Source organism: Akebia trifoliata, chromosome 14 (assembly GCF_017979445.1).
Source record: "Akebia trifoliata isolate Shusen 1 chromosome 14, ASM1797944v1, whole genome shotgun sequence".
In the NCBI taxonomy this organism is placed as follows: domain Eukaryota; kingdom Viridiplantae; phylum Streptophyta; class Magnoliopsida; order Ranunculales; family Lardizabalaceae; genus Akebia; species Akebia trifoliata.
In genome coordinates, this window is record NC_141388.1 from 9189181 (window position 1) to 9216935 (window position 27755).

Sequence of the window (27755 nt, forward strand, 5' to 3'; positions counted from 1 at the left end):
ATTTATTAAATATAATTTAATAAATACAAATGGGTCAAATCAAATTGAACCTGGGTTGAATCCGATCCACCCGCTTAAGCAAAATTTCGATTTGACCACCGATTTGGTTTTTAAAACATTGAGTAAAAGTTGGGATGGTGTCAACAAAAACATATGTGGCCTTCTCTGCACAGAATAGTAAAAGATTTTAAATAATCTTTTTTTTTTTTAAATATATAATTGAATTTAGGAATAAACTTGATATTGTCACCGTAATACCAACTGGCAAACTTTTTGGGCCCACTAACCTTATGGACCAACTTTTTGTGGACCATATAAGAATATCAAGACGACTCCTAGTCATCTACCATGAGATTCAATTATTTTTTGGAACTAAAACCAAAAGGCCCATATAGATAAATCACCAATCAAGCTGATCTTTTTGTGCTTTTCAAAATAGGAAATTGGGTGAATTAATATAAGATGTTTCACAATGGGATCTTGGGTGAATTGATGTGAATGGACGAGTCACAATCCTTGTTAGCAATTTGAAATATGGCAAAAGTTCGAGTTCTGTTCATTTTTGGGTTGCGAAAATCCGATTTAAAATTCGATAAATGGCAAATATGCGGCAAATGCTTCTTTTTTATCTGTCTCATTTCAAAAATTTGGTAATATTGTCATTATTTTTACAAAGATAAAATAGACATTTGTAACCTGAAAAGGTGGATTCCTCCAAAATTTTGTAGCATGGCCACTTCAAAGTCGACTTGTGTTACACATCACAACTTACAAGTTTACACTTTGCAACATACAATAACATTTTTTTTTTCGACCGAGTTTTATAAAAAATTGTAAAAAAAACTTATATTATTCTTTTTTAACTTAAAATGCATGAATTATTCAAAATAATTCAATAATCTGGAGAATAATACTTTCATTGAAAAGAAATAAAAAATTCGTGAATTTTTAACGAATTAAACAGGAGATTGCTAACAAGGGTCACATTGATTATCTCGCCTGATTGCTTCCAAAATAAGGATGATTCGATCAAGTTACCTCTATCTTGAAAGTGTTCTCTAAATCGATAATTTAATATAAAAAAACCGCTTAGAAATTAGCTATATTAGGCAAAGTACAAGATTAGATTTACCTTCAACTGAAAGTCGACGGACCAATGTTTGGATGAATTAACAATGGAAACTTGATTACATTCTAAATTTTAATTAATTAATTTAAGTTTTGAAGGGTATATTTTGAAAAAAAAAAAAAAAGACTCAAAATTTCATCGTTAAATCATCAATAGAAAAGAATGTTGATACATGTCAAAGAGGGTAAACCTAGTCTAGCATTTTGCAAGGGTTTATCTCTAAAATTGCTAATTTCTCAAGGGGAATTTTACTAAATTATATGTTTCTAAATCACGATCCATAAGGCGAGAATGCAATCAAAATCAAAGTTATACAATCCTTAGTAGGACATCTAACGATTTGTTTGTTAGTGATTTTTGGGCATTTGAACTAAAAAAGCTAAAAAACACGTTTGTTGATAACAGCTTTTGCTTCATCAGCTTTTACAAAAAGTCCAAAACTACATTTTCAAGAAGCTATGTTGGGGTTGCTTTCGTCCAAGAGGCATGAGAAGCCAACACTGAAAAAAGTATGGGGGGTGAAATGACGATTTCACCCCTCATTCTTCTTAACTCATTGATTAAACAATATAATCAATTCGATCTCTCACTCTCTACTACTTTTTAGTCAGCTTTTGTAACAAATAAGATTTTTCTGGACGCAACATCCCAGACTCTGAGCTTCTTCTTATCCTAGATACATAATCCTGACGTAGAAGCTTAAATCTGTTACAAACAGACCCTAAATTTTCGGTCCTACTTCGAGTCGAACTTGTAATCAATTTCATCAAAGACTAAGAGTTCTCATCTTTTTCTTTATAAAACCAAGCTTACTCTATGAGACTCGTTCATCAAAATCTCTCCCTTATCTTTCTTTTTCTCTGTTCCATAACCTTCATACAATCCAATCACGTTTTCTGCCAAAATTGTTAGTCAAAAACTCAGCTCACTCAAGAAGAAATTGAGTCTAACTCAGCCCAAGAACTCATATGAACAAGTCACGAAAGGTGACAACCATGCAATGGTCCCAAAAGCCTTATGTAACATTTTTTCAGCTGTAGATTAATCTCTTTGATCAGATCATCCACAGTAGTCTCTTATGTGATGAACTATTTTTTTTTTTTTTTTTTTTTAAATATTATGTAATGAACTGATTTAATCTAGCATAGTATTTGTATTTCTTTCATGCGTGCGACTTAGTTTGACATTTTGTTCGCTCTCTTGAATTTTATTAATTTATCTATAAACATTCCTTCAATAGTAGGAGCTTTAACTCTAGATAGAATGAATGGATAAGTAAGGTACTTTATCTAATTAATCACAAATTTTTGGGAAGGAATATTTCTCATATAGCGAACTGTTATTGGCACCCCGACTTCACTTATTGCGCTCCAATTTCTTAAATCACATTCAACTTAAAATTTAAACGAGCGGATCCTCTGAAGTACGAGTTCCGTGTAGTACCCTATAGTGACATTAAAGTAGTAGAAATTGACTCCTTGAAAATAAAATCTAACATCTCACACTTGTATGGATCATTGTGTATATATCAGATTTAAAAAAAATTGGCCAAAAAAAAAAAAAAAAAACATTTTTTAAAGCCTGATGAAGGCTTTGAAAATCAGGGGCAGAGCTACATAGGGCCCAGTGGGAGCTATAGCCCTACTGAAGTTTGAAAAATGAATAGAAATTTACCAAGTGGTCTCATTTATATATTTTAGGGGAAGTTAGATCTATTGTATTTAGCGTATCAAAAGCATATGATCATTATTTTTAGATGGATTTACTTAATAGAAGTTGTATAGTTTATAAAATTTTCTTAAAAGTGGTGCTTTCAATGTTAAACTTTTTTTTTTAATTTTTAAATTTCATGATGAGGTGACCCGTAGGGCTAACTAAGGGGTAAGGCAACTAACCTCTTAGATCACCATACCTTACTCAAATCCCCTGAGTACATGCAATACCCCACATATCCAGCAAGTCAGGATAAATCCTTGTGGGTGACCAACAAGGGGGTTTGAACACAAGACCTCTCTTTTTTTGGATAGGGGCCTTAGCTGCTGTGCCCATCACTCATTTGTTAAATTATTTCATTTTTAGTGTAAAAATTATAGATTTTTAATTTTATTATAATTATTCGAATATGTAAGTATCCATTTTAAAAGGTTCTATGACCCCTATTTTGGAACTACTTGAATGGTCCCTTGGAAGTAAGGTCCAATGAATGGAAAAATATTGTTGAACACCATTCTCTAGTTAAGAATAGCAAAAGAATTCTGAGTGTAATCAAAACATGAAAATTTTAACTCTCACCTTTTTTGTTAGGCAAACGGGATTAGTAGTTAGTAATTTGTTGGCACTTTCAAATTTAAGTCTCACAAGAATGGAATTTCCATGCCCGTGTTTGAAAAACCTAATTCTAATTTGAGCCTTCATTCCTTCAAGAATGCAATCAAATGATATGTGGTGGTCGATTTTGTGATAAATCAACTTCGATCACGATTTCATTATTAAATATACAAAATAATAATAAAAACATCGAAAAATAGAGAAGACAATATTTTTTTATGTGATTCGGCAAACGTGCCTACACCCATAGGCTTGGGAAGCCATTCACTAGAAATCTCACGGTTACATAACCTCCTCACCTCCCTCTATTTTTTCCTCATTTTTTCCCTTCTCTACAATGCCCTTAAGGCTTTTAAATAGAAAAATCCTAAAAAGAGCCATAATCCTAATTAAGTTATAATTGACTATATTACATTTATCCAAATTAATAATTACATAAAAAGGGGAAGAATCATTTTAAATTGAGATTATTCCTTAATAAGATAAAATCATCTTCAAATAATGTCTGTCTTGAGATACGTGTTGATAGTGTGAATGGACGATCTATATGGGAGATGATTTAATCCCTCCACATGATACCTTGTGTTCTTTCCTTACAATATGATTTTACATACTTCTTTTAAGTAAAAATGCTTCTATGTAAAAATCAATTTTTTGTAAAGTGCAATTCTAGTGAATCTATATCCTCACAAAGAATATAATACCACAAACATCTATCATCCTTACAAGAGCAAAGATCTGATTTTAATATTGACATTCAATATGTTACCTCTAGATAAGTATTGATTAAGATCTTGATTTGGTGAAATGTAACTCCCATCCAAACTACCTAATAGCTACAACTCAATAGGCTCATGTGGATGTGATTTGGAGGATCCACCTTTTAGATTAGAGCGCGATGATTTTCAAGCTTTTGTTGGATGCGTTTGGGTTGGCACTAAAAGCCTCTAATGCCCAAGTTAGTCTCAAAAGCATTTTTGGGAGATTTTAGGGTTAGAAGTTAGAACAAGGTGCCTTGTTATTTGATTTGTCCTTCCCTAATTAATCGTGCATATTTTGCAATGATTATGATTCTCTAAAATTTTACCTTATCTTTAAAATAGGAATTCCTTAGGTTGGTTCCTTGATCATCTGAGAGAGATGCTTCCAAGAAGTATTCCTTGACAAATGACTCTCCAACAATGTTTCTCTGAGACACTTTGTTCAATTATTTGGACTAGCTCATTCAGATTAACATCGTGCATGAATCCCAAGATGACACATGTAATCATCTGAATCACACAATTTTTACCCTCGAGAGCTACCAAGTTAAAATAGAAAGGAGTCTAGATCGTGTACACCCAGGTGGAGGATCCAACACCTCAATACATGCCACATAAGTCACAATTCAAGGAAATTATAAAAATTAGATATTTTAAGTTTTAATTTCTAAGATTGTGGCTTTGATGCCATGTATTGAGGTGTGGGTGGAGGATTTCAATCCACCAACCCTAGGTGTATAGGATCCTTACTCAACATAAAGAGATCTAAGTTGAAAACAAATATGATCAAATAAATTAAAACAAAGAAAAAAATAAAATTATCTTGTAAGAATAGATGTTGAAAAACCTATGAAGACTAGAGTAGATTTTCGACAAGAAACTTGGATACATTAATAGTGAATTTGATCTCACTAGCTTTCTTAACATAAAAAAAGGAATAAATCCATTATGAGGAACAAATAGAGTGAGCAAAGAATTATTCCTTTGTCTTCCTTGAATTCTCTTATCTCTTTCTTGAGAGATTGATTTTAATTTGAGCATCAAAATGTAAATAACAAGTATTTTATAAGATGGCCGGGAAATCAGAAGAAGTTGAGATCTCAATGGCTCAAATCTCGAGGTGTCTAAATAAATAAATAAAAGTTTCTTCAAATTCCTCAACTTGATCTCTATCGTTGACAAGCCATATGCCACATCATCGATTGGTGCATAAATAACTAAATGATTCAAGACCATGGACACGTGAAAAATAACTTACATAGAAAACACATGTTATCTTTGGAATACATGTTTTGTCCCGACATGGTTAGGGATTGCGTGTTGTGGAGGAGACATTTGTCATGAATCCAATCCCATGCTTTCAAAGTTATTCTCTTTTTGCCCCCTTGACCTATTGGAGCCGATATTTACGATATATCTATAATTATTTGAGAATTTCCTCTTAAGAAATGTAGTTTCATCGTTTTGTCAACTCAAATTAAAGATTAAAGATTGTATGAATTATTAAAAAGCATTTATGCTTCACATACACATTCACGTCAAGAAGTGCTATATGAAGTTTCAACTTGAGGTCACTCCAATGCAACTTTAAAAATAATTTACCATTAGAGGTTTAAAAGCTTGATGATGAGTGTACAAAATGTCTAATGTTACATGTATATGATGACTAGAAGTGTCAATGGATCGGTTCTTATAGGATCTAAAACCAAACTCGTTCATTTTTCTCGGTTCCAATTCTTATCGGTTTTTATTTTTTATCCTCAAATCAATGGACCCTTAACTAGAATCGTCAAAATATTTCTCTTTAAATCGTTCTAATTGTCGGGTTCTATCGGTTCTTATCAATTTTTTTTCTCAATTGATTTGGTTCCAAGTAAGGGAGGAGTTAGGATTTTGCTCATGTGAGGGCAATCGAGTAGAAAAATTTTTGTGAGGACAATTAAGAATGAAAAAAATAGTTGTAGGGGGCAACTAAGAGTTGAAAAAAAAATTATGAAGGCCATGGTGATAGATATATTTTATCCGCCATTAAAATCTGTCGCAATAGTTCACTAATTCATAGACTTTGAAAATTCTTTTGGGGGTAAGTGCCCCCACAACCCTCACTCTAAATCCACCCTTAGGTCCAAGAGACTTGACTTGACTTAAGTCAAATCTAATAAAAAAGGACCAGAGCCATCCAATCGATTTTTGTTTTGGTTCGGTTATGATTAAATGGATACCCATTGACACCCATTGGTGAGAGGAGGAGTGAGGGGCTAGGCAGGTCAATCTTCAGGTTCAGGATTCGGGCTAGGCTGGCTTCCAATTTCCAGGTCAAGGATATTTTATCTAAAATCCGGGTTGGGGTAGGCCTGATTTTGGACCAGGTCAGATTTGACCCAAATAATTCGGGTCGGATCATTGGCTAACGGGTCACGGTAATGCATCTCAGAGCATAACACAAAAGGAGCGTAATGGGCACAGCACGTATCAAAGAAAAGCCCAATTATAATCTATTTATCAGCTAGGCCTTTTGGCTTGATTAAGCCAAAACAAATCCTCTCATTGTCTGATATCAAATCACCAATCTTTAATTAAATGTAAACTAAAGTTCATTACGACTCCATTAAATCAATGTCTCCTCCCTCTCTCAACATCTAAATCATCTCTCTCTGTGATCGAACCAGAAAATTTCTCAGATTTTCCACATCAATACTCGAATTAGGGTTTCTAGCTGGTTTTAGGGAGGAATTCTTCTGTTGTGTTTAGTGGATTTTTTTCTTCTTTAATGGTTATGGCTCAATCGGCGAGCAGAGCTAGGGTTGTTGGAGATTACATAGTCGGTCAACAAATTGGATCGGGTTCGTACTCTCTAGTCTGGCACGCAAGGCACCGAGTCCATGGCATGGAGTTTGCGATTAAGGAGATCGTGATGGATCGATTGAGCAAGAAATTGCAGGAGAGTCTCTTATCTGAGATCGTAATCCTGAAGAAGATTAACCATCCCAATATTATTCGCTTACATGATATCATCGAGGTCGGTGAAGTAAAGTTTGCATTTTTATTTCTTTTGTTCTTTTGGTACTTGTTTAGATCGTTCTTTGTTGTTTAATTATCGATTAAATGTTGAAGAATAACAAGGAAATTCAGCTCAATAGAAATTTACCAAAAAATTATAAACTTGATTAACTAGGTTAGAATTACTAGAATGTAGAAGATGATGCAATCTTGCTCAATTGAGTTCAGGAAGAGCAACAAAGTATTATTAATATGTAAATATGAGTGAGGGAACTTATTGATTTAGATGGACTGAAGCACTTGTTGTGCGCCTTTAATCTGATGCTGAGAGTTTCGGCTTGGCAACCTCCAACAATCCCAGTCTTAGTAAGTTAGTACTTGATGTATCCAGATTACAGAGAACTCAATTTTAAATAGAGGACTTGCTAGAATGTAATAAAGCTTTCAAAAATGGGAAAAGCAAAGGATGAAATATTTACAAGAATTGAGAGAATAGCCTTTGATGGTTGTGTATAATTTTGAACCCTGAAGCAAAGAAATAAATTGACAAACCAAGGCACATAATCACTCCTTGGTGAGTTCATTGAGACATGAAGAATAACCAACTGTCACAAATCTGAAAAAAAAAAAAAAAAAAAAAAATCCTTTACCAACCTAAATTTGGTCCAAAGAAGGTCAAGAAATATCATAAAAATCTTACAGCATACAACTAGTAGCAGGGATATGAGTGAAATAGAAAGAGCTTTGGTTTCTTTAATATAACCATAAACCACAAACGTTTTGTGTTACATTTATGAAGCCCAGTAAACTAAAATTTCTGCCATTGAAGTGCTCGAACAATTGCCTGATTAGAGAAGTTTATAGGTAATGGTGATGTTTTGTCTTGATTTCCGTTTTTAAAGAGTCTAAAGAATGGATCACACATTCTTTACTATTTTAGTTTTGAAGTTGTCTATTAGCTTTGTGAGGATTTTGTTTATGAATTCTTTACTGCATATCTAAGGGTTAGGCATTATGCTCTATTTACTTATCTTGATGTAAATCCATGATTGAAACATCGTGGGATTTGGTTTCATCCTTTGAAATGAGATTTCGAAGCAAGGAGCTCTCGTTGGAGGATGTTATTGTCTCTATTATGGGGTGTTTGGTTTTTTGGTGTAAGATTTATAAAGAGTTTAGGGGTGTTTTCTTTGACGACTTCACAGGCAGATGGGAGTGGGTTTGTAATATTACTCCTGCGTAGGCCCTGGTCTTCTTTTGTTTTTGTACTTTGTGGTCATCTCAACCACTTATTAATATACCTATTTGCATTTGCCTATAAAAAAAGTTAGATGAGTAAATCCACTTTCTTTCCATAATATCTATAGTATGTTGAGAAGATCCTAGGCCTGACTAGATTGAATTTTAAAGCTGATTGTAGTTGGGTTCCGAGTTTCATTTTCAATCGTTCTTGGGGTTCTGGAGTTGGACTAATTGTATAACTTTATCCTATTTGCAGGTTGGAAGGATTGAGTGAAAAGCTTTTCCTTAGGAAGTTCTAGAGTATTCGAGAGGATTATCAAGTTAGATAATGCTAGTGAGCTCAATTGATTCTTATTCACAATTGACGTGGGAAAAATAATGGGGATGACTTACAATAGAATAAGTTTTCCTTAGAAGATTTCATGCAATGCAGGGTGGAATAAGGACAATTGATGTAGGACAACCTAGATTTATTCGATTATAAGGTTGTTCTACTTAGGAAGGGTGGTAGAAAGGCTAACTAGGTGGTGATGAAGAAGAAAAAAAAAAAATCATTTTTAAAGAAAAAAGTATTTTGATATCTCAAATGGCTATATGTTGAAAGAATAAATGCAAAATTTTGCAATTAAGGCTTGAGGAAGGTTTACGGTATTTGGTTGGGGTTAGGTAATAGAGTATAGGTCAAATTTGGGAAAGAGGTTAATGGTATAGTTGTTTATTGTTTAGGAAGGATTGGATGGGTTTCTTGATGGATTCAAGAATTCAAGAACCAATAATTCAAGATTTCTTCAAAATCAAGAAACATGAAAAAGATAGGAAAGATATAGGATTCGATGGAGAAGAATATAGATGATACTGTGGTCTCACACCAAGAATGATATTACATCATGATCCAATCAATGGAGAAATCTCAATAAGAAAGCGGTAAAATATATTTATTCCATAACCTGTTAAAAATCAATTACCCTGCCATATAAATAGGCTTTCTCATATTAGACTCCAAACCCCAATCCTACTATTACTTAAACATTATTGATAAAAAAAAACTATTACTTAAACATTGATATTTTTTACCTTGAGAAGCCAATCCCGTGTAAACCTAATACCTATTTGTATTTTGGCCATAATTGTCTCAAAACTCTTCAGAATTGCAAAATCTTGGGCTTGTTGGATAAGTAGTTGAATAACCTTTCAAATGACACAAAAATCAACTTAATTTTTACGAGTTTTGACCCCTCGAGGCCTAAAAAAAAAAACGCGAATAGTGTCTAGACTCGAATCAAACTCTTAAAATAACTAAAGACAACTCAAAACTAAAAATAATTCATCTAAAATAATCTCGACAAAACAAAAATGATAAAATAAATCTATTTCCAAACAAGTGCAAACCTAAATAATCACAAAAGTTCCTTTGGTTTGTGTCCTGCATTAACAACACCTACCCAATTTAGGTTCCTTTTGTTTTCTGCTTTTCTTTTTGTACTAACCATCGAGGTATTAAACTTACAAGCTATACTATAGAAGTATTTATCAAAAAACCAATTTGGACTTATGCTAGGTAGATCACTCATCGAGGCAATTTTTCTACTTGGACAAATGATAGAGAAAGGAGGAAGAGTCTTCATATAATTTTATTGACTTGGAGAAAACAAACTACTAAATACCTAGAGAGCTAATCTGGTGGGCATTAAGAAAGAAAGGAGTCTAAAATGGATAATATTGACATAGTAAAGGACTTTTATGATAGGATTGTGACTAGTTAAGCACATTGAGAGGAGGTGAATGAGTTCTGAATTACAATTGGGTTTTGAGTTTGTATTTGTTTCTCTAGTTATTGATGAAGTAATTATCCATGTTTAAGAGCATGTATCTTGGTGTATGTTATGTGCGGACAATGTAGTATTAATTGTTGAAACTATCGATGGAATCAACCTAATATGTAAGAGTGTAAATTTAGCAATGGTACCAGGGTGAGAAATGTTTTGTAGAAATTGATGGTCTAGAAATACCTCAAAGCAACTACTTTCATTGTCTTTTATACGTAAGGATTGAAAGATTGAGTCCTGGTTATACATCGGCTACTACTTTTTGTCCTCAAAGAAAATTTTGTAAAACTTAACTCCATTTGCAGTTTGTTGGGGATTTGGAAAGAAAGGAATGACCAGGTGTTTGAAGGAAAGGGAGAGCCTATACCAGCTATAATTATTTCAATTTTGGAATTTTCATTTTTTTTGTTGTAAACTTTTTAAGGTGTTCTAGGGTGTCTATTTTGAGGATTTCAAGAAGCATCATGGTAATAATTTGACCATAGTAGAGATGGGTATTATTGCGATGAATGAGTGGAAAGACTAGGAAAGATGAAATTAGAAATGACTGCATCCAAGAAAATGTAGGAGAAACTCCAATAGACAACTAAGAGAAAGTTGACTAAGATAGTTTGGGCACGATGAACAAAGCAATTACAAATATTCAAGTTGAAGATCCTAAAAGAGTGAGAGGAAGACCTAAAGAAACACACTCAATAACATAAGATTTGTTTCTGGACAAAGGGGAATGGAGGGACATGATTATTTTAGCTGATCTCAAATCGTTGGGGGTAAGGCTCTAGTGATGATGATGATTCTCTGTAACAATAACTAGCCTGTCCCAACCAGAATTTGAAGTCCTCGTTTAATATTTATGAATATTCGTTTTTTGTCTCATATATGTCTTTTAGGTTCCTGGAAGAATACATCTTGTATTGGAGTACTGCAGAGGAGGGGATCTTTCTTTGTACATTCAACGTCATGGAAAAGTTCCAGAAGCAACTGCAAAGCACTTCATGCAGCAGCTAGGTACATCTAGCATTACTTTGGGAACACTTCCCTGATTTCGTTTGGTTGTCATTTCTTCACTTTCCTCTAGGTCTTCTGTCTTCAGTGAGTTCATGTTGTAACATTGTGAGTTGCTTCTACTGCAGCTGCTGGTCTGCAGATGCTCTGTAAACACAATCTCATACATCGAGATCTAAAGCCACAGGTTGGTTCTGGTCTTTTTCATTCAACATCCTTGCTCATGCTATTTTTAAATTGACTGCTTTTATAACTGATGATTCTGTTTCTATCTGGCTGCCAAGTTTAGAAGCAAGTTTATGCAGAAAATTGTGTCTTTTAAAGTATTTAATTGATAATTGTGTTTTCTGTTTGATTTGCTTTATTTTAATTAAATGGATTGGGAATCTCAATGTTGGCTTATATTGCCTAAATGATTAATTTCAGTCTGCTTTCTGATGGTTCATATTTTTATTATTCTATGTCTAAGAGTAGAGTTTATTAAAGATGCTGAATCATATTCTCTTTTTGTTTAAGACTTTTAAGTTTTTTTTCTTTCAATCCCATTAATATCAAGTGAAAACTCTGTAGATTTGGAGAATTTTGGTGAGAACTGGCTAGCTTTTATGACATTGTTTAATTATATCATAAGCATGATCTTTTTAAAGTTTACTTTAATTGTGTTTATATTTATGGATATCAAAAGGATAAGAAATAGGGAATGCAATTTTGAAATAAGGGAGACCTTGCCTAGTTCCTGGGGCATAATTGAAACCTAGGTGATAGGGTGGCTAGCTGTTATGGTCATTTTTTTATGGTCTGGCAATGGCCATGAGTCCGTGACCTTTGCTTGGTCATGTGGGCAAAGCAGTTTGGTTGGATGAGGGGTTCATGAGTGGGGTTTTGGTAGATACACATGGATGGTATTTTCCTACATATGTAATATGTTTGGCCCCATTTTTTATATTTCCATTCTCTAAGTGGGTGGAGGCTTAGCATCATCTTTAAGGAGGGGACATTAATTGACCCCTCCTTGTGGCCAAGGTGTTGGCCACTCAATGAGTGTTCATTGGGGCTGGCAATCCAAGATTGACTCTTGGGATCTTGGAGGTTGTCTTTAGCGTTCCTTTTGGTACTGGACATGCTTTAAGACAATGGTTTGGCAGGAGAGGTCCATTGGTTCACCAGGTTTGCGATGCTGCACTCCATGCAAAATGTTGTGTCACTCTCCTATGTTGTGCCTTATGTTGGGAAGCATGGTGCTCCTAGGCCTAGTTTCCCATGATAGTGTAGCTTGGTTGCACAATAAAGAGGCAACATTATGCCTGGATGCTTCTAGTGGATGATATTGGCACATTGGCTTGGCCAGTGTTTTGTGTGCATTGCAAGATATCGGTTTCCATCTTTTACTTGGATGATGATCTAATGATTATGTTGTAGATGTGGGGGGACCCTTCAATACTTTATGTGCAGGTTGTGTATTCCATACTGTTGGGGCTACGCTTGGATGACTGTTGGCATGATTGACCACCAAACATCCAAGCATGGTTTTGGGTCTGATAGTTACTTGAATGGTTTCAAGGATTGCTTTAGCCAAGTATTGGCTAGAAAACCACACAGTCCCTCCACTTTGAAAAAATTTCAAACCTTGACATGAGGCCATCATGCAAAGGCAGCCATCTTAGTTTCTTAGTGGTCTCCTTTTGATCAGTTTCTCCTTGATAGCAACCGAAAACAAATGAATGCATGGTAAATTCGACAAGCTTAGACGTTCCCTTGCAATAATGGTAGAAACTCTTTTACTAATTTTGTTATCTAATCATTTACTTCCCTAGATTAGAAGTCAAACAAATGTTCCTCCCTAAGAATACCCTCAGTTTACCTCTTAGAACTTCCTTTCTGCTATGGATTGGTGAATCATCTGGATCAATGAATTAACTAAATACTGGCCATTATTAGGAGATTTAAATCCCTTTTGAGATAATTTTGGAAAAAGTTGGATGGCGTATTATAGATAATTCCATATAGGGAGAGGATATTTATAAGAAGAGACCAAAAGAGCATATAGGGACAGAGGGTATAGGATACTAAAATGTTAATTGGCAAGGGTTGCGGAAAAGAAATGAGATGTGGATTACATTCTATGAATTTGTCATCGCATATAGGGAAAGATAGTATAGGACAAAAAAATGTTAATGGACAAGGGTTGTGAAAAAGAAATGAGATGTGGATTGCCTTACATGAAATTGTCATGGCATATAGTTTGATACTTTAAAAAGTGAGACAAACATCTAGGGTCTGTATGATTTCTCTTATGCAGGGAATATGGGCCGGAAAATGATTTCCTTTGGAAAATGCTATTTTTAGGCGTATGATTATGTATTTTCCTGAGAATTCAATTTCCTGCCCTATTTCCCACCCTGGGAGGGAAAATATTTTCCCTTCCCAACCCCCAGGTAAACGATTTCCCACCTCCTAATGTTATTCTCTCATGATTACACCTATCCCCAAAACTAAATATCGTTATTTGAAAACTCAACTTGACTCAGATGTCTATCAAGTTAAGTCGACAATTTGAGAGCCTACTCTAGTGAATCAAATAAAAATATATAAATTTATAAATATTTAGAAAGTAGATTTTAATATTTGAAACAAATTAAAAAAATTGTTCTCCAAAATTTTTTATATATAGGCAAGTGATTAACTTGATTAAGTTTTTAACCTAACTTGGTGCATTTTGGAGATAACTCGATCGAGATTGTTTGCCAAGTTGACTCGATGATTTGGTTCCATTTAGTTTTGGTATTGAATCGCCTTGAAATCCAATCAAATTGAGTCAACTAAGTCAACTCAACAGGTTTCAAAATTATGCTAAAAAGCAACTTTTTTTTTTTTTTTTTCCCTAGTGCAATCAAATGGTGGAATTCATTTTCCCATGACCATATTCCCAAGGAATTCATATTCTCTTGAAGACAAATTCCCTACAATCATACAGGGGCAGAGCTAGGATTTTGTCCATGTGGGGCAACTAAAAGTAGAAATTTTTTTATGGGGGTAACAAAGTGAAAAATATTTTGTGGGGGCAACTAGGGGTGGAATTTTTTTTATGGGGCAATAGCAGCGGATTTTTTTATCCGCTTCTATGGCAATAGCTCATTAATCTGTAGACTTTGAAAATTCTTGTGGGGAAAAGTGTCCCCATTGTAAATCCGCCCCTGATCATACAAATCCATTATGACTTTTAAAAGGTGAACTAGTGGAAATCAGGTAGAATTTTTTTCTTCTAAAAAGAGAAGTGAAATAATTGGAAGGTTATTCCAGGGGGAGGGTTTAACTGTGTAGCATGGGTTAATAATCATGGATGTTTGGATTAAGAAGTGGAAGAGAAGACTGAAAATTAAATGTTCTCAAGAATTTGGTGGTGGAACTTAAAACGAGTAGACAGTCTCTTAGGGAAAAAAAATTTGATAGATGAAGGAAAATGGAATTTAGATGCAAAAAACTATAATGATGTGAGATGAAATGACCAGTTGTATTAGAAGAGTGGTGAAAGAAGTTCTTGGAGATTCTAATGGGGAAAGTCACTCACAACAAAAAATATTGATGGTGGAGGTTGAATTTTAAAAGGTTACCAGAGAAAAAGGACTAAATGGTGTATGATATAGATTTGAAAACTATCAAAAACAAAAGCATAGAGGTTTGCAAGTGCATGGAAGAAACTAGATTGTCCTAGTTAACTTTTTAATAAGATTTTGGGGACTCAAAAAATGCCAAATGTATGGATTAGAAAATGATAAAGAAGAGGTTAAAATAAGAAACAATGATATCTGATAACCAATTTTGCTTAACGCAAGGGAGATCAACTATTGCGGTTGTTGTCGTACGTGGCAATTAATGGAGAAGTTTTGGAAAAGATGAATAATTTACAAATGATTTTTAATGACTTAAAAGACATAGGATGGAGTCTCCAAAGAGTTAATTTGTGGGTATCAGGAAAAAAAGAGTTTCAAGCGAGTATATTGATCTTATTAAGGACATGAATGCTGAGGTTATAACTTGTATTAAAACAGTGGTGGTGTCAACAAAATGAGGGAGTTTCCAGTTACAATGGATTTGCACTAAGGATCTGATAAGTCCATATTTTGCACTGGTTACAGTGGATTAACTGCTCATATTCAAGGAGAGGTCCCTTGGTGCAATTTATATATGATTTAGTATTGGTAGATGAAACCGAGTGGGAATAAATTCAAAACTTGATCTATGGAGGGTATATTTAAAAACTTGAGTTTTAAGAGTACACTATTGAAAATTAAAGAACAATAAATACCCATAAGAAACCACTTCTATTTTTTTAAGTTCAATTATTCATGAAGTTTGGAAAATGTTTAGTAAGTGAACCATAGAATTAGATTTGTGGGGATAAAGTTTGTGCTTTCAGAATATTATGTGATCAATATGGAATTAATTTTTTTTTTTTGATCGATAAAGATAATTTATTGAGAAGAAAACGAGGGGGTCGAGGTGACCAACCCTAAAACAAAGTGAACTACAAGACAAAAGAAAATGACAAAACAAAAGAAAAGGAAAAAACAAAGCTTGACCCCCGAGCTAGTCTCATTGTAACGCGCACACCCTGTCCCAACACACGACAAAGTCTTCAAAGAAAACCCCCTTGAACTCCTTATAAAGTTTACTCCAAGAAAACATGAGCTCCAAAACGGAAAGAATCAATCTTTCCATCGTATTACTTTCCTCCAAAGACTGTCCCCTTCCTCACCGAATCTCCAAAGCCACTTTCCCAACAAAGCCAAATTTATCGAACCAAATTTGTGAAAGCCCAATCCCCCATTCTTCTTGGGCAAACATAACTTACTCCAACATACCCAATGATGTTTTCTCAAACCATCCTTACCATGCCACAGGAAGTCATGGCAGATTCTTTCTAATTGAACTTCCACATGGATCAGCCATGCTTTATAGAGCTGAGTGTTTGGCAGTTGAGAAACTTGTTCATTGAATGATTGTAGCAGAGATGACATTCAGGTATAGCTCAAATGGGAGATTAGATAAGGAAAGTCGATTGAGATGGTTTGGATATGTGTATAAAAGATCAACAGCATCATCAGTTAACAGTACTATGTGCAAGTGAAGGCTCTGTAAGGGAGGGAGGAAGGTCATGAATTGCGTGGATGGAAATTATAAGGATATTAAGAGACAGCCATGGCTGAAGATATGGTTCATAAGAGTTGAATGGAGAAAGTGATTGGTCTTGCCGACCCCATTATTTGGGATTTTATTTTCTTATATGAGAATGCAATTGTATTGACCTCTAATTTTGCTTTCATTCAATTTGTATAGTCTGCCTAGCCTTAAAGGTTGTATAGTTATTTTTGTTGCACAACCTTATTCTGGTTGCTGGCCATTTTATGTTCCCCCATGTACATTAATTATGTTTGCTGTACTTAATACACACCTTGTTAATAAAATACAGATTGTTATTATTCACTACCAAAGCGCACAACAGATGCTGTTAGATGTATAAACTGCTTGTGCCTTTTAGCCATTAAAGTAAACCTCATAATTTTGTAGTTTTCTCGTCTAGTGTGAAATGTGGAACTCTAGTTTCAGTTCAACATGGTTGGTTGGAGTTTTAGTAATGTCAAGGTCTTTTATTTGAAATGTAATTCTCTTGCATCAGTGAATATTTTCTGATATCTCTCATTTCTGTAACAGAATCTCCTCCTCTCCACAAATGACAACCATTCTGTACTGAAAATTGCAGATTTTGGCTTTGCAAGGTGAGATATAAATATGTTCTTTCACATAAAGAATTATTAGTCCTGCTGTTTTTCCCCTTATGAATACTATGGAAACAACAAAAGGATCTCTGCCACTTGTGACCTTCAATTTAGCTGGTCAATATTATTGGATACAACAGCTTCGTGTACAAGGAAATTAAATGAAGCCCCTTTGCAGAAGCATATCGAATGTAAATATTGTTTTCTCTTGGCTTGCTGAAAAATATTTGGAAACAAGGGTTCCAATATTGAAGGCTAGTTATAGGCTTAAAAAGGGACAAATTTTATCCGAAATCCGAGTGATCCGAATCCGAATTTAGTGGGTTTGGTTCCTTCAAGTATATCCAAATTAAAATATGGGTAGATGTCCCTTGATCCGAGTCGGATCTAGGTCGTATAAAGATCCATCCCTATATCTACCAAGATCCAAATGATATATTACCTTGCAAGTATATTTTTATATTTTTCAAACTATCTTTCATTAACCAACAATGGTTGGGTGTAGTGGTCAAGGCCTCTCTTCAAAATGGAGAGGTCTTGAGTTCAAGTCATCATTTTGCTACATTTTAGCAATTTTATTTGAAATAACCTTGAATGTTTTGATATTATCCTACCTGAATTAATTAATTAGGTCGGATCGGATGTGGATATGGATTTAATTAAAATAAAATGGTTCGGATATGGTTTTAGTTAGTAGGATTCAAGTCAGATTCGGATTCAGATATGGATCCGGATAAAAAATCGGATATGTATATGGACATACTCATATCCTTCCCGAACCTGACCTGCTTTAAGCCCTAGCTGGTTAAGTCAATTATTCAATATTACTGCTCAGTAAACAAATTTCACTCTAGGAGGAATGTGAGCTTTCCAAACTTTCAGCACTAGGGGGAGAGATGACTAACTTGACGGGAAATGGAAAACAGAATTAAGAGAACACGACCTTAAAACCTTAGGATCCCACTTCGGCCTCTTATATATCCTTCTCAGGAATTATAACTCCAGGCTTGTCAAAAGAAACTGACAGTTGGTCAATGTTGTCTTGTTTAAGATTTATTGCTTTTTTTTGTTGGTAGATTTATTGCTTTTGATAAATAACAAACTTCAATAAAAAGAAAATGAAGAAACAGTGATAGCTTGAGAAGAGAGTTCCTCATTTATATTATGTCTTCAGTGAAGATGCTGCTCCTTGTCACCCTTGTCCTCTCGCAGTAGTCTCTAATCTTCTTCTTCTTCTTTTTTTTCCTTCTCTTTTTGAATGAGTGGGGAATAATCTTATATATAGTTGAATTGCTATTTTGGTAGCTTCCGCAATTGCCACTTTTTCTTCTTGTGAGATGTAAGAGTTTTCTTTTTGAGGTCGCTAATACCTGTTCAAGGTTCTTGAAGATTCTTCCAGTTAAGGTTCAAACAGTAAAGTTTTCTTTTGGCAGGTCTCTGCAACCGAGAGGCCTAGCAGAAACACTGTGTGGTTCACCACTCTATATGGCTCCAGAAATAATGCAACTCCAAAAGTATGATGCAAAGGTGACATTGAAACTCTTTTCTGTGTAATAGGTCCCATCAAATTTTTTTCTCAAGCTGTTCTTCCATTAACCTTGAACTGGATACGCAGGCAGATCTTTGGAGTGTTGGTGCTATCCTGTTTCAGCTTGTAACTGGGAAAACCCCATTCACTGGAAATAATCAAATTCAGGTCTGGGTACTTTCTTTCATATTCTGTTCTCTAAAGTAGTTAGTACTATACTTGGAGTTTCATTTAGTAGAGTAATCATTATGCTGCCTTTGGCATAACCTAATAAGCCTTCTCATCTCTTGCTGAGCAGTTGCTGCAAAACATTCTGAGGTCAAACGAGTTGCGTTTCCCTCCAGATAGTAAGGATCTGAGTTCTGACTGCATTGATTTATGTCAGAAGTTGTTACGCATTAATCCAGGTATGTTTTTTTTCCCGCTCAGTCAAGATTCTGATTGAAGCTGTAAGTGCTAGAGACCATGACAATTTTTCTTTATGCTAATATTTTGCAACCACCACATTTTTCACTAGGGACCATGATTCTCCCATTTCTTAATTTGGGACTACTAAAGGACAATTAATTAAAGATAAAAGGAAAATCTAGATATGAGAGATCCAACTAGGTCAGCCAGCAAACAAACTATAATTTGGGAATTTAAATGCTTATTTCTATTACAAAACAGAATCCAACTTTAATACTGGTGAATGTCCCATCCTGATGCATATGAGATATGACCAATAGCAAGGGTGGAGAACTCATTGTTGTAACTAGTGCAATAATCACCTCAAGTGGGGATGTGATGTAGGATTACTAGCTCTGATGCCAAAATTGATGCAAGGGCTGCGATTAAAGGAAGGCTCTAATATGGGTTTAGGGCATGGTATTAAAAATCGACATATTTTGATTATTTCGGTAATATGTTGATTTCAACAGCTAGCAAAACGAAATTCATGATACAAAGTCCTTATGTATATGTTTCGGTCGAAATTACTCTTTATATCGGTAAAACTTTCGAGGAATAGCAGATTTTGATCAAAACACTTAAAGAACAGCAGAAAAATGAAACCATTTCCACGAAATATTTCAATTTTCTGAAATACTTCGTTTATATTAAATAATGAAAATAAATAATTAAAAGAAGATAAAAACAGGTGAGAGAGAGAGATAAGTGTCTTCGTCTTCGTCTTCATCTTCATCGGAGAGATTAACGTCTTCCTCACCTTGTTGAAACCAAGAAACAGAGGTGAAGTATGTGGGTTTATCATTCAAGACTTCAACAGTATAATTTGGCTATTTTGGACTATAAAGATTTAAGCTGTGAAGCAATAGAAACATGCCATGTAGAGAATACAATTTGCTAGCGTGATTTATTTTGACAGCGTATCCTCCTTTACAATGAGTCGGGATTTGCTGTCAAACACTAAGAGTGTGTCTTTGTTAAAAAGATGCCATCTGGTCACATTTAATTAACACGTGGCTGTTCATTGTACAGTTAACGTAGTAGCAACCTCATTTGGTAAACCTCAAATCCCAAAAATTATTGATATCCCTAATGTTTTCATACTGTTGACGTGCCTTCCTCGACCTCTGTCTTCTCTAATAGACTAGTGTGAAATGATATAAATGCCCCCATCTCACTTGTGATAAGAAAAGAACCTTTTGATTTTTGTTCCAAAAGCCAGTCATCTTCAAATACTTGAGTAAAATTTAACCCTACAGTTCAACCTTAAGATTCTATCTAAAGAAATGAAAATTTCATCAATCCACCCATGATTTTCTCCATTACTTAAGAAATAATTTTATTGTTACATCCTCATTTTATGTTTTCATGCATGATTTATCATTTTATGAAGTTGGAACAAAAATTATGTAATATTTCTATCATTTCCACATTATTTCCATAATTTTCACGAAATTGTAATTGTTTACACACATGTCGAAATATTTTCATTTCCAAGCTGACCAAAATATTAGTCGAAATCAAATTTTAATACCTTGGTTAGGGACTTTATTGGGCTCTATCTAGGGTTTAATGTTGCCAGGTTATAGGGTTTACTGGTTGAAAATAGGGGATCTATCCCGGGTCTATATGGCTTAAAAAACTTAACTGAAATAACTCTAAAACCAGTATGAATATTGGCTCAAAAGTGCTGTAAATTAGACTAAACCTGGATGTATGTGTCTGATTTTTAGGTTAGAAAAATGGCAAACAAAATTATGCACTTGATGATTTTGGAAGCAAATGGATTGTTGAATAAGTTGCTCAGCTCAAGGAAATCGGATCCATGGAATAACACCAAAAATCTGGATTTCTGGGTTGATTGCAGCCTATAGAGGTGTGGGATGTTCCATGTTTTGTCTTAAATAACTTAGAAACAAAGTAAAATTCCTAAATCTAATATACTAACATACAAATCAAGCAATTGAAAAAAAAACACCTCCTAACAACTCTAATACTTGTTGACCACTCAATTAAAAATAAAAAACCTGCCTAACAAAACTCTTTTCAAGCTTCGGTTACCTATTTGAAAAAGAAGATCCATCTATGTCTGGAACCCATTCTTCCCATCATTATTTCAGAAAGCTCCAATTGATGTGCTCATATTTCTTCTCCAAATCGATCTTGCACATAATACCAGGGATTCTATACCTCGATCTTGAGTCAATACCTTGTTGGCTATCAAAACCTAATTTAAGATTTGACCTTTAATGAAATTTTTAAAAGGAATTTTACTAAAAATTGTAAAGTATGTAGTTTGTTGGAGGTTCATTCTGGCACTATTCCTGTGTCTCCTCCTGTAGTGAGCTGGGCCAACACTAGAAAACATCATTTTAGGGCTGTACTCTCAATGGGCTGACCTTTGGGCCTTCTTGGACTTGCTGAAACTGGCATTACATTGAGATAATAACCTAAATGTGTGATGATACATGAGCTTAAGAATTTTCCAATTTGGTATGAATCTTGGACCTGATTATGAGGGGCAAAAAATTCCATTGAAATCTGACCTTCAGCCTCTGATTTGTGTGCACAGCTCCTGCATTAGGATGCTTGCTTCAACCATCTGATCATGCTAAGAATCACCTCATCCATGACCAAAGAAGCAGGATCGTTAAGAAACTTAATCCAATAATTATATGCTATAGTTCTTGGGATTTTGACCTCAAAAGAATTTGAAAGACTTGGAGATACATCTTGTTGATTATCTAACGAATCTAATTCTTATGTTTCCATATTCCCTAGCAAGGAAGATTGGCTAATTTGAAAGGTCACAAGGGATAAGGTTTTCTTGGTCAAATCTGTTTATAATTCTCTAGTTCAGGTGCCAAGCCAATCAAAAAGTCTCAGTGTACTTTTGGAGTTAAAAAAAAAATACCCTCTTAGGTTTGCTTTCTTCACCTGGTCCAGCTGCAAATAAATTCTACTTGTTAACAATCTTGTCCTGCATATCAGTTCAGTTTACTTTTGTTCCATGTGGAAAGCATTCGATGAGTCAATTAATCAGATTTTTATCCATTGTGATATTGCATATCTGTGTGGTCGTATTTTATGGCATCATTTGTATTCTTTGGATGTTATCCTTTTTTGGTCTTTTCTTTATTTGAGAGTTGGCATTGTTGGATCTTTCAAGAAAGAAGGCACCTAGTACCTTTCGCCATATGCTGGGCATTTGGAAGGAGAGAAACTCTTGAATGTTTGAAGGAAATGAGCAATTGGTTCAAGAGATTATCATTAGCATCTTGGATTTTATATTCATTTTGTATAAGATGATTGAGGATTTTATATTCTTTGAAGACTTTTCAATTCTTAATATGGGGGGCTAAACTGATGTACATTTTCCTCGTTGATGGTCATTTCGACCATCATTTTTCTTAATACACATATTATAATCATACCTCTGTAAAGAAATAAAGTTTGTTTGCAACCATTGCTGCTCTTCTGTGCTCCTGTGCCCTCTTCACTTCATGCAACAAAGATACCAACTCCAACTAGATGTTATTGGATGCGAGGCTAGCATGTACAGTTTTACTAATATCATTGGAACTGGCAAATACTGCTTGATGTTCCAAACTATGAAGTCCCATGATTTCTTTGATACTAACGTCAAGATCATATCTTTGTTTGTCCATAAGAAGATTGCTCTTATAAATGCCCATTATTTATTCTTTATTATGTCTATGCTACAAGGAGTTGGGATAACGCTTTTATGACGACTCTTCTGTTTCCTCATATTTACATGCCTACAGTGGAGCGGTTAACATTTGAAGAGTTTTTTAGCCACCCTTTGCTTTCCCAAAACCAACCAGAGGACAGATTGAGGTAAGCAAGACTCCAATCACATATATTCTTGGGTCTTTCCACTAGTGACACTCTCATTCAATATTTTTGGTAAATTATTACTTTATTTGCAGGGGTAGGACGGCATCAAGGACTGGAGAAGGTTTTTCTTCAGCTGAATGCAGTCTTGGGAGGCATGCAGATGACAGTTCTCAAGAGGATTGTCTGCCTTTCCTTCTAGATGACGATTCTAGTGGTCCTGATGGGAGCCCATCCTTTCCTTCGAGGAGGGCCTCGATGAGGTCTACTTATGGATTTTCTCTCGATACAAAACTTGATAAAAAGGCAGTACCTTATAACACTTCCACCAACATGGATATTGCTTCCAGATATGGTAATGTCACGCATAAAGTGGAAAGTACGGGTTTTAGGCTTGACCACCGTAGATCTTCAGATGAAGATCTGAAAGAACCCACTATAGCCTTCAACCAAAGAACAACAAAGGCTTCTTCCCGAGGTGCCAAGATTACCGGTTATTTACTTTTTCGTATCAATATTACTTTATCCAATTTCCAAAAATGTATTATTACTATAGAATTATTAATGTCTTATTTGCATGGACTTCACAGTTGTGGATTCATTGGAGTTCAGTGATCAGGATTATGTCCTTGTATCTGGGCCCCCACTAGAGGTGTCATCTTCATCAGTAAGTGCATCCAGGCCACACCATTCACCATGCAAATCAGAGAGTTCACCCATGGCATCTGTAAACAAAAGCAGTGCAGTAAGTGCTCCGATGCCAATTATTGGTGCAACAATCAGCAACACGTGTGGGTTTGGAAGCATGGGAAGCCACAGCTCTGCACCTTCTGGGACTTCACAGGGATCCATGGATATGGGAGATGCTTTGGAGCAGCCATCAGCTCACTGTCTGACAAGAATTAGGTCATTGCAACAGTGTGCGTCTACCATCACAGAATTAGTGAATGAGAAGGTAATGTCACAACAAGCCAACTTCTTCTATTGAACCAGTATCCTTGTCTTTCTTCCATAAAAGTCTGTTGTCAATCCTCTTCTATGGCTGCTGTCAATTGGTACTCTACTCATTGTCTATCTAACAATACCTCAGTCCTTTTCTGCATTAAGATTTCTTTGTTGTACTTATCTTTGTTCTTCTAAAGATTGAGGCAGGTAAGCAGTTAGAAGCCTTCTCAATTCAACTGGTAATTCTGGCAATTTGGAAGCAAGCATTGCATATTTGTCATACACAGGCTGCATCAGCTATTGAAGGAAGTCCAACTCAAGAAGCGACTCGAGTCAAGAGAAGCACCAACAAGAAGCAAAGTAGTCCTGACATCCAAGAATGTCTTAATGTTGTCGACTCTCAGATTGAGAGGGAGTTTCTTCTTGAAGTTGGACATGCTGAAGAACTTTCTAATGCTCTAGAGCCTATTGATGGTATGTTTGCCCTTCAATGTTTATTCTATATTACCTACGACCTAGGAAGGATTCAATGCTCTTCAGGGATCCCAGATAGGGAGGCATTCATATTGACATGATATGATGCCGATGTGGGTATCTAGTACTATTGGGTACTGATTGGATAATATTTTTTCCCTGCATTGAGTCCTTGGGAAACATATTATAATATGAATAGTACCTTGTGAAGAACCTTATCATAAGACTTAGTAAATATTAGAATTTTCATTGCATTTGGCATGTTATATATAAAGGGTGAAACATGCTAATTAGCTTTAAATGAAAAGAAAAATTAAAATGCAATCTATCAGGATACTGGATGTGATCATGGAATATGAATTTGTTCTGGATTTGGGGAAATTTAATTAGTTGTAATCCTGCTTCCCAATGTCCCATGTATCTAATTTATCAGAATTTTAGTTTAGCTTTGTAGCTGTGCCTCAGTACCCTAAGATTTGGGGTTGGGAAATTCTGTAGCTTGATCTGTACCTTTTCCTTATCTGTATCCATAATTGGGTGACATTAACTCCTATATATCTCTATCGATAATACCTGCAATGCATGGGGAATATGTTAATATACTCGGGGTAACATAACTCCCATATCTTTATTGACTTGTTTGTATTTCTGATAATAATGTTTTGACAAGCATGGGGAATTGATAAGAAATCATTTTGGTTCCCTTATTTTCATATTTGAAAATCAGCGTCATCATGATTGCAGGAAGTACTGCGATGCCAGATGCAATGGAGATCATATTCCAATCTGCTCTTGCGTCGGGCAGAAATGGTGCTGTGAGTATTTTTCTCTTCCTTCCCGTTAAGAGCGTATCATGCATTCCCATAGAATTTTGAAACAATGCTAATTGCAAAAACTGGGTTTTTTCTAGTCTAAATATATCTTTGAAGGAATAAAGGAATTCTTTTCCTTGTTTTAGATGGCCAGAATGAAATGGTACTCATGTATGGGGTTCAGGCTCTTCATTCCATGCGCCACTCCTTTGAGAAACCTAGGCTGGCAACCAAACCAACATTCTCAAAAAGGAATATTGCAATAATCAGTTGAAAAAAACTCAAGTTGTTTTTTTTGGGGGCAGGTTGATGAGCTGATAGGCGATATGGAGAACGCAACATCCCTATATTCAAAAGCGGTACGATTGCTACTTTTCCTCCTAGTGGAAGCACCTTCCCTCATCCTCAACCCTCCTTTCTCTCTGACGAACTCAGACCGTTTTCGGCTCCGGCAATACATTGATATCCTGAATAACAGGCAAGGCCATTCAAGGTCTCAGAGGATGGCCATTCTCAAGTGTGAGGATCAACAATGCCCACCTTGAAACCAAACCAAGTATTTCTTTCAATGCCTAGGTGGATGTCTGGACATGTTTACTATTGTATAATCATTTATTTGTACAGCATTCTTTTGGCCGAACTCTTGGATGACATGCAAGGAATATTAGGGGTGGATTGAATTGTGTGAATGTGCTCATTTCTCTAACTTGTAGATAACTTTTCAAATGAATCAACTTGTGAAGTGTTGCGCCATAACCAACCTTAATCTGGCATGTATTAGATTCAAAGTCTTCTATGTCGTGATTCATGGTTTTTAATTCCAATTTTCTTTTGGCTTTCCAACTCATTGTCATGGATCTAACAATCAATATTTAAGTTTTAGCTATTTTGGATCTCAAATACTGTACAATTTATACATCAAGATCAACACAAGCTTTAGTAATCAGAACTGATTGAATAACTCGATTTATAACCCCCCCCCCCCTCTGGAGAGCTTACTCAAACCCCCTTCCAATTTAATAAACCCATGAACGATAGAACTGCAAATCAAATGAAACATTAGCCAGATTTGGGAAACAAATGAGAAAATGATCTCCGCCAGTGTTCAAAGTACTTGGCAGGGATTCTAGTTTTCTTTCCGAAGAGACTGCACCTCATCGATTCAGCTTTCTTTTGCATGACTCAATTCATCACACTTGACATCTCAATCTGTAGAATGGCACGAGGGGGCGGGGGTAAAAGGCAAAGCCACCCAAGCAGCTGCAGTTTCTTCAAGAGCGCATTGAAACAGCTGAAGGGTAAAAGATGAGATTTCCTGCTGCGGATCGAGCTGAAGTGGACTTTCTGGGTCTGTGATGATGATTGTAAGACATCAAAACTTTTTCTTGGATGAGCACACTAGAACTGGACCTCTAGCTTAAGGTTGCTAGTGCTATTTTGTGATGGGCATAAATGACCTTATGGGGACGTTAGCATTATCCAACATATTCTTTTTCCATTGTTACTCTTGTCTATTTTGTCTTTTAGTGAAAAAGATAAGGGTATATTAATCTTTTACATAATAAATATAGTTATTATGCCCTTATTTATTTATATTTTATACGTAACAGTATAACACCCCAACATATTTTATGTAGTGCCTGTGATGGGCATAAATGATGTGTCCTTGACACTACACCGTGTGTGTAACTCTTTTTTAAGTTGATGGCCATCGCTTAACTGCGTCACAGCAAAAAATCAATTTTATTGAAGTTTTAGTTGTTCTATGAAGAAGAATGAGGGGAAAAAAAAACTAAAAGAGTAGTTTAACAGACTAAAAATACAAATGCTTATTAAGAAGCTTAAAATTGTCCATCTGCATGACTTTTGGAGCTGTCACCCACAAGAGGTGGTCCTATGATTGAGTTGCTCCAATTGATTTGTAGGTGATTCATGTGTCCGATATAAAGAAGGGAGCATTTGAGTTCTACTCATGGCATGGCTACTAAGATAGTGATATGGGGAGTTCGGTAAAATTTCATATTCTTTTTTTAATTCATTCTCTTTTCTGTCCACAATCTAGGTTTCTCATTTGTCTATCTGCCTGTGCGAATTATTAATTCTTTTGTTTAGGGCTTTATTCTGCTTAATCCATTGAATCTGGCATATATCCAACCCATGGTTGATGACATATTGGGCATCCAATCGGTGCTAGGAAACTAGGCCAAAAAAAAAAAAAAAAAAGATTAGGTAGCTGAGTCATCCGATAAATGGGCCAAAACCACAATATAATCTCATCTCAACGAATCTCCTATTGCACCGCTTCTACTCCGCCTTTTATCATTATAATCTTTAATTAAAGTGTGATAAATAATTTAAGAAATTGAGAGTGTAATAAGTAAAAGTTTGGGTGCCAATAGTAGCTCTCTAAAAATTTTCTCAAGGTGAGGGAGGGGTTTATAATTGTAAAAAAAATTAATCTAGAGAAGCTAACTACTTAATGGGGGTGGGCTATTCGCACCCACTTTTTTGCCCATCTCACCTGCTTAAATGCAATTTTATAATAAATAGTGAAATTACTTGCCACACCCACTTAAAAAAAGACAAACTTTTGTTTGGTAAGAACATATCAAAAATTTCCATTGAG

The 27755-nt window shown here is 35.2% G+C and overlaps 1 protein-coding gene across 4 annotated transcripts; it reads left to right on the forward strand.

The window, feature by feature from the left end:
• Window positions 1–6734: 6734 nt before the first annotated feature.
• On the forward strand, window positions 6735–25972 carry LOC147386068 (Protein kinase superfamily protein). 4 transcript variants are annotated; one of them, XM_086424210.1, is made up of 14 exons: window positions 6738–7237; window positions 8717–11056; window positions 11177–11294; window positions 11420–11478; window positions 17004–17068; window positions 18502–18595; window positions 18684–18764; window positions 18895–19003; window positions 22829–22901; window positions 22994–23376; window positions 23489–23853; window positions 24041–24317; window positions 25062–25132; window positions 25435–25972. In XM_086424210.1, exons 2-14 carry the CDS (start codon window positions 11024–11026, stop codon window positions 25672–25674), a joined length of 1968 nt encoding a protein of 655 aa, XP_086280336.1. In that variant the 5' UTR covers window positions 6738–7237; window positions 8717–11023; the 3' UTR covers window positions 25675–25972. The 4 variants fall into 4 exon arrangements, with proteins under 4 accessions (XP_086280335.1, XP_086280333.1, XP_086280334.1 ...); XM_086424209.1 differs by lacking the exons at window positions 8717–11056; window positions 25435–25972 and adding an exon at window positions 25276–25428 and having other exon boundaries at window positions 6735–7237; XM_086424207.1 differs by lacking the exon at window positions 8717–11056 and having other exon boundaries at window positions 6736–7237.
• The last annotated feature ends 1783 nt before the right edge of the window (window positions 25973–27755 follow it).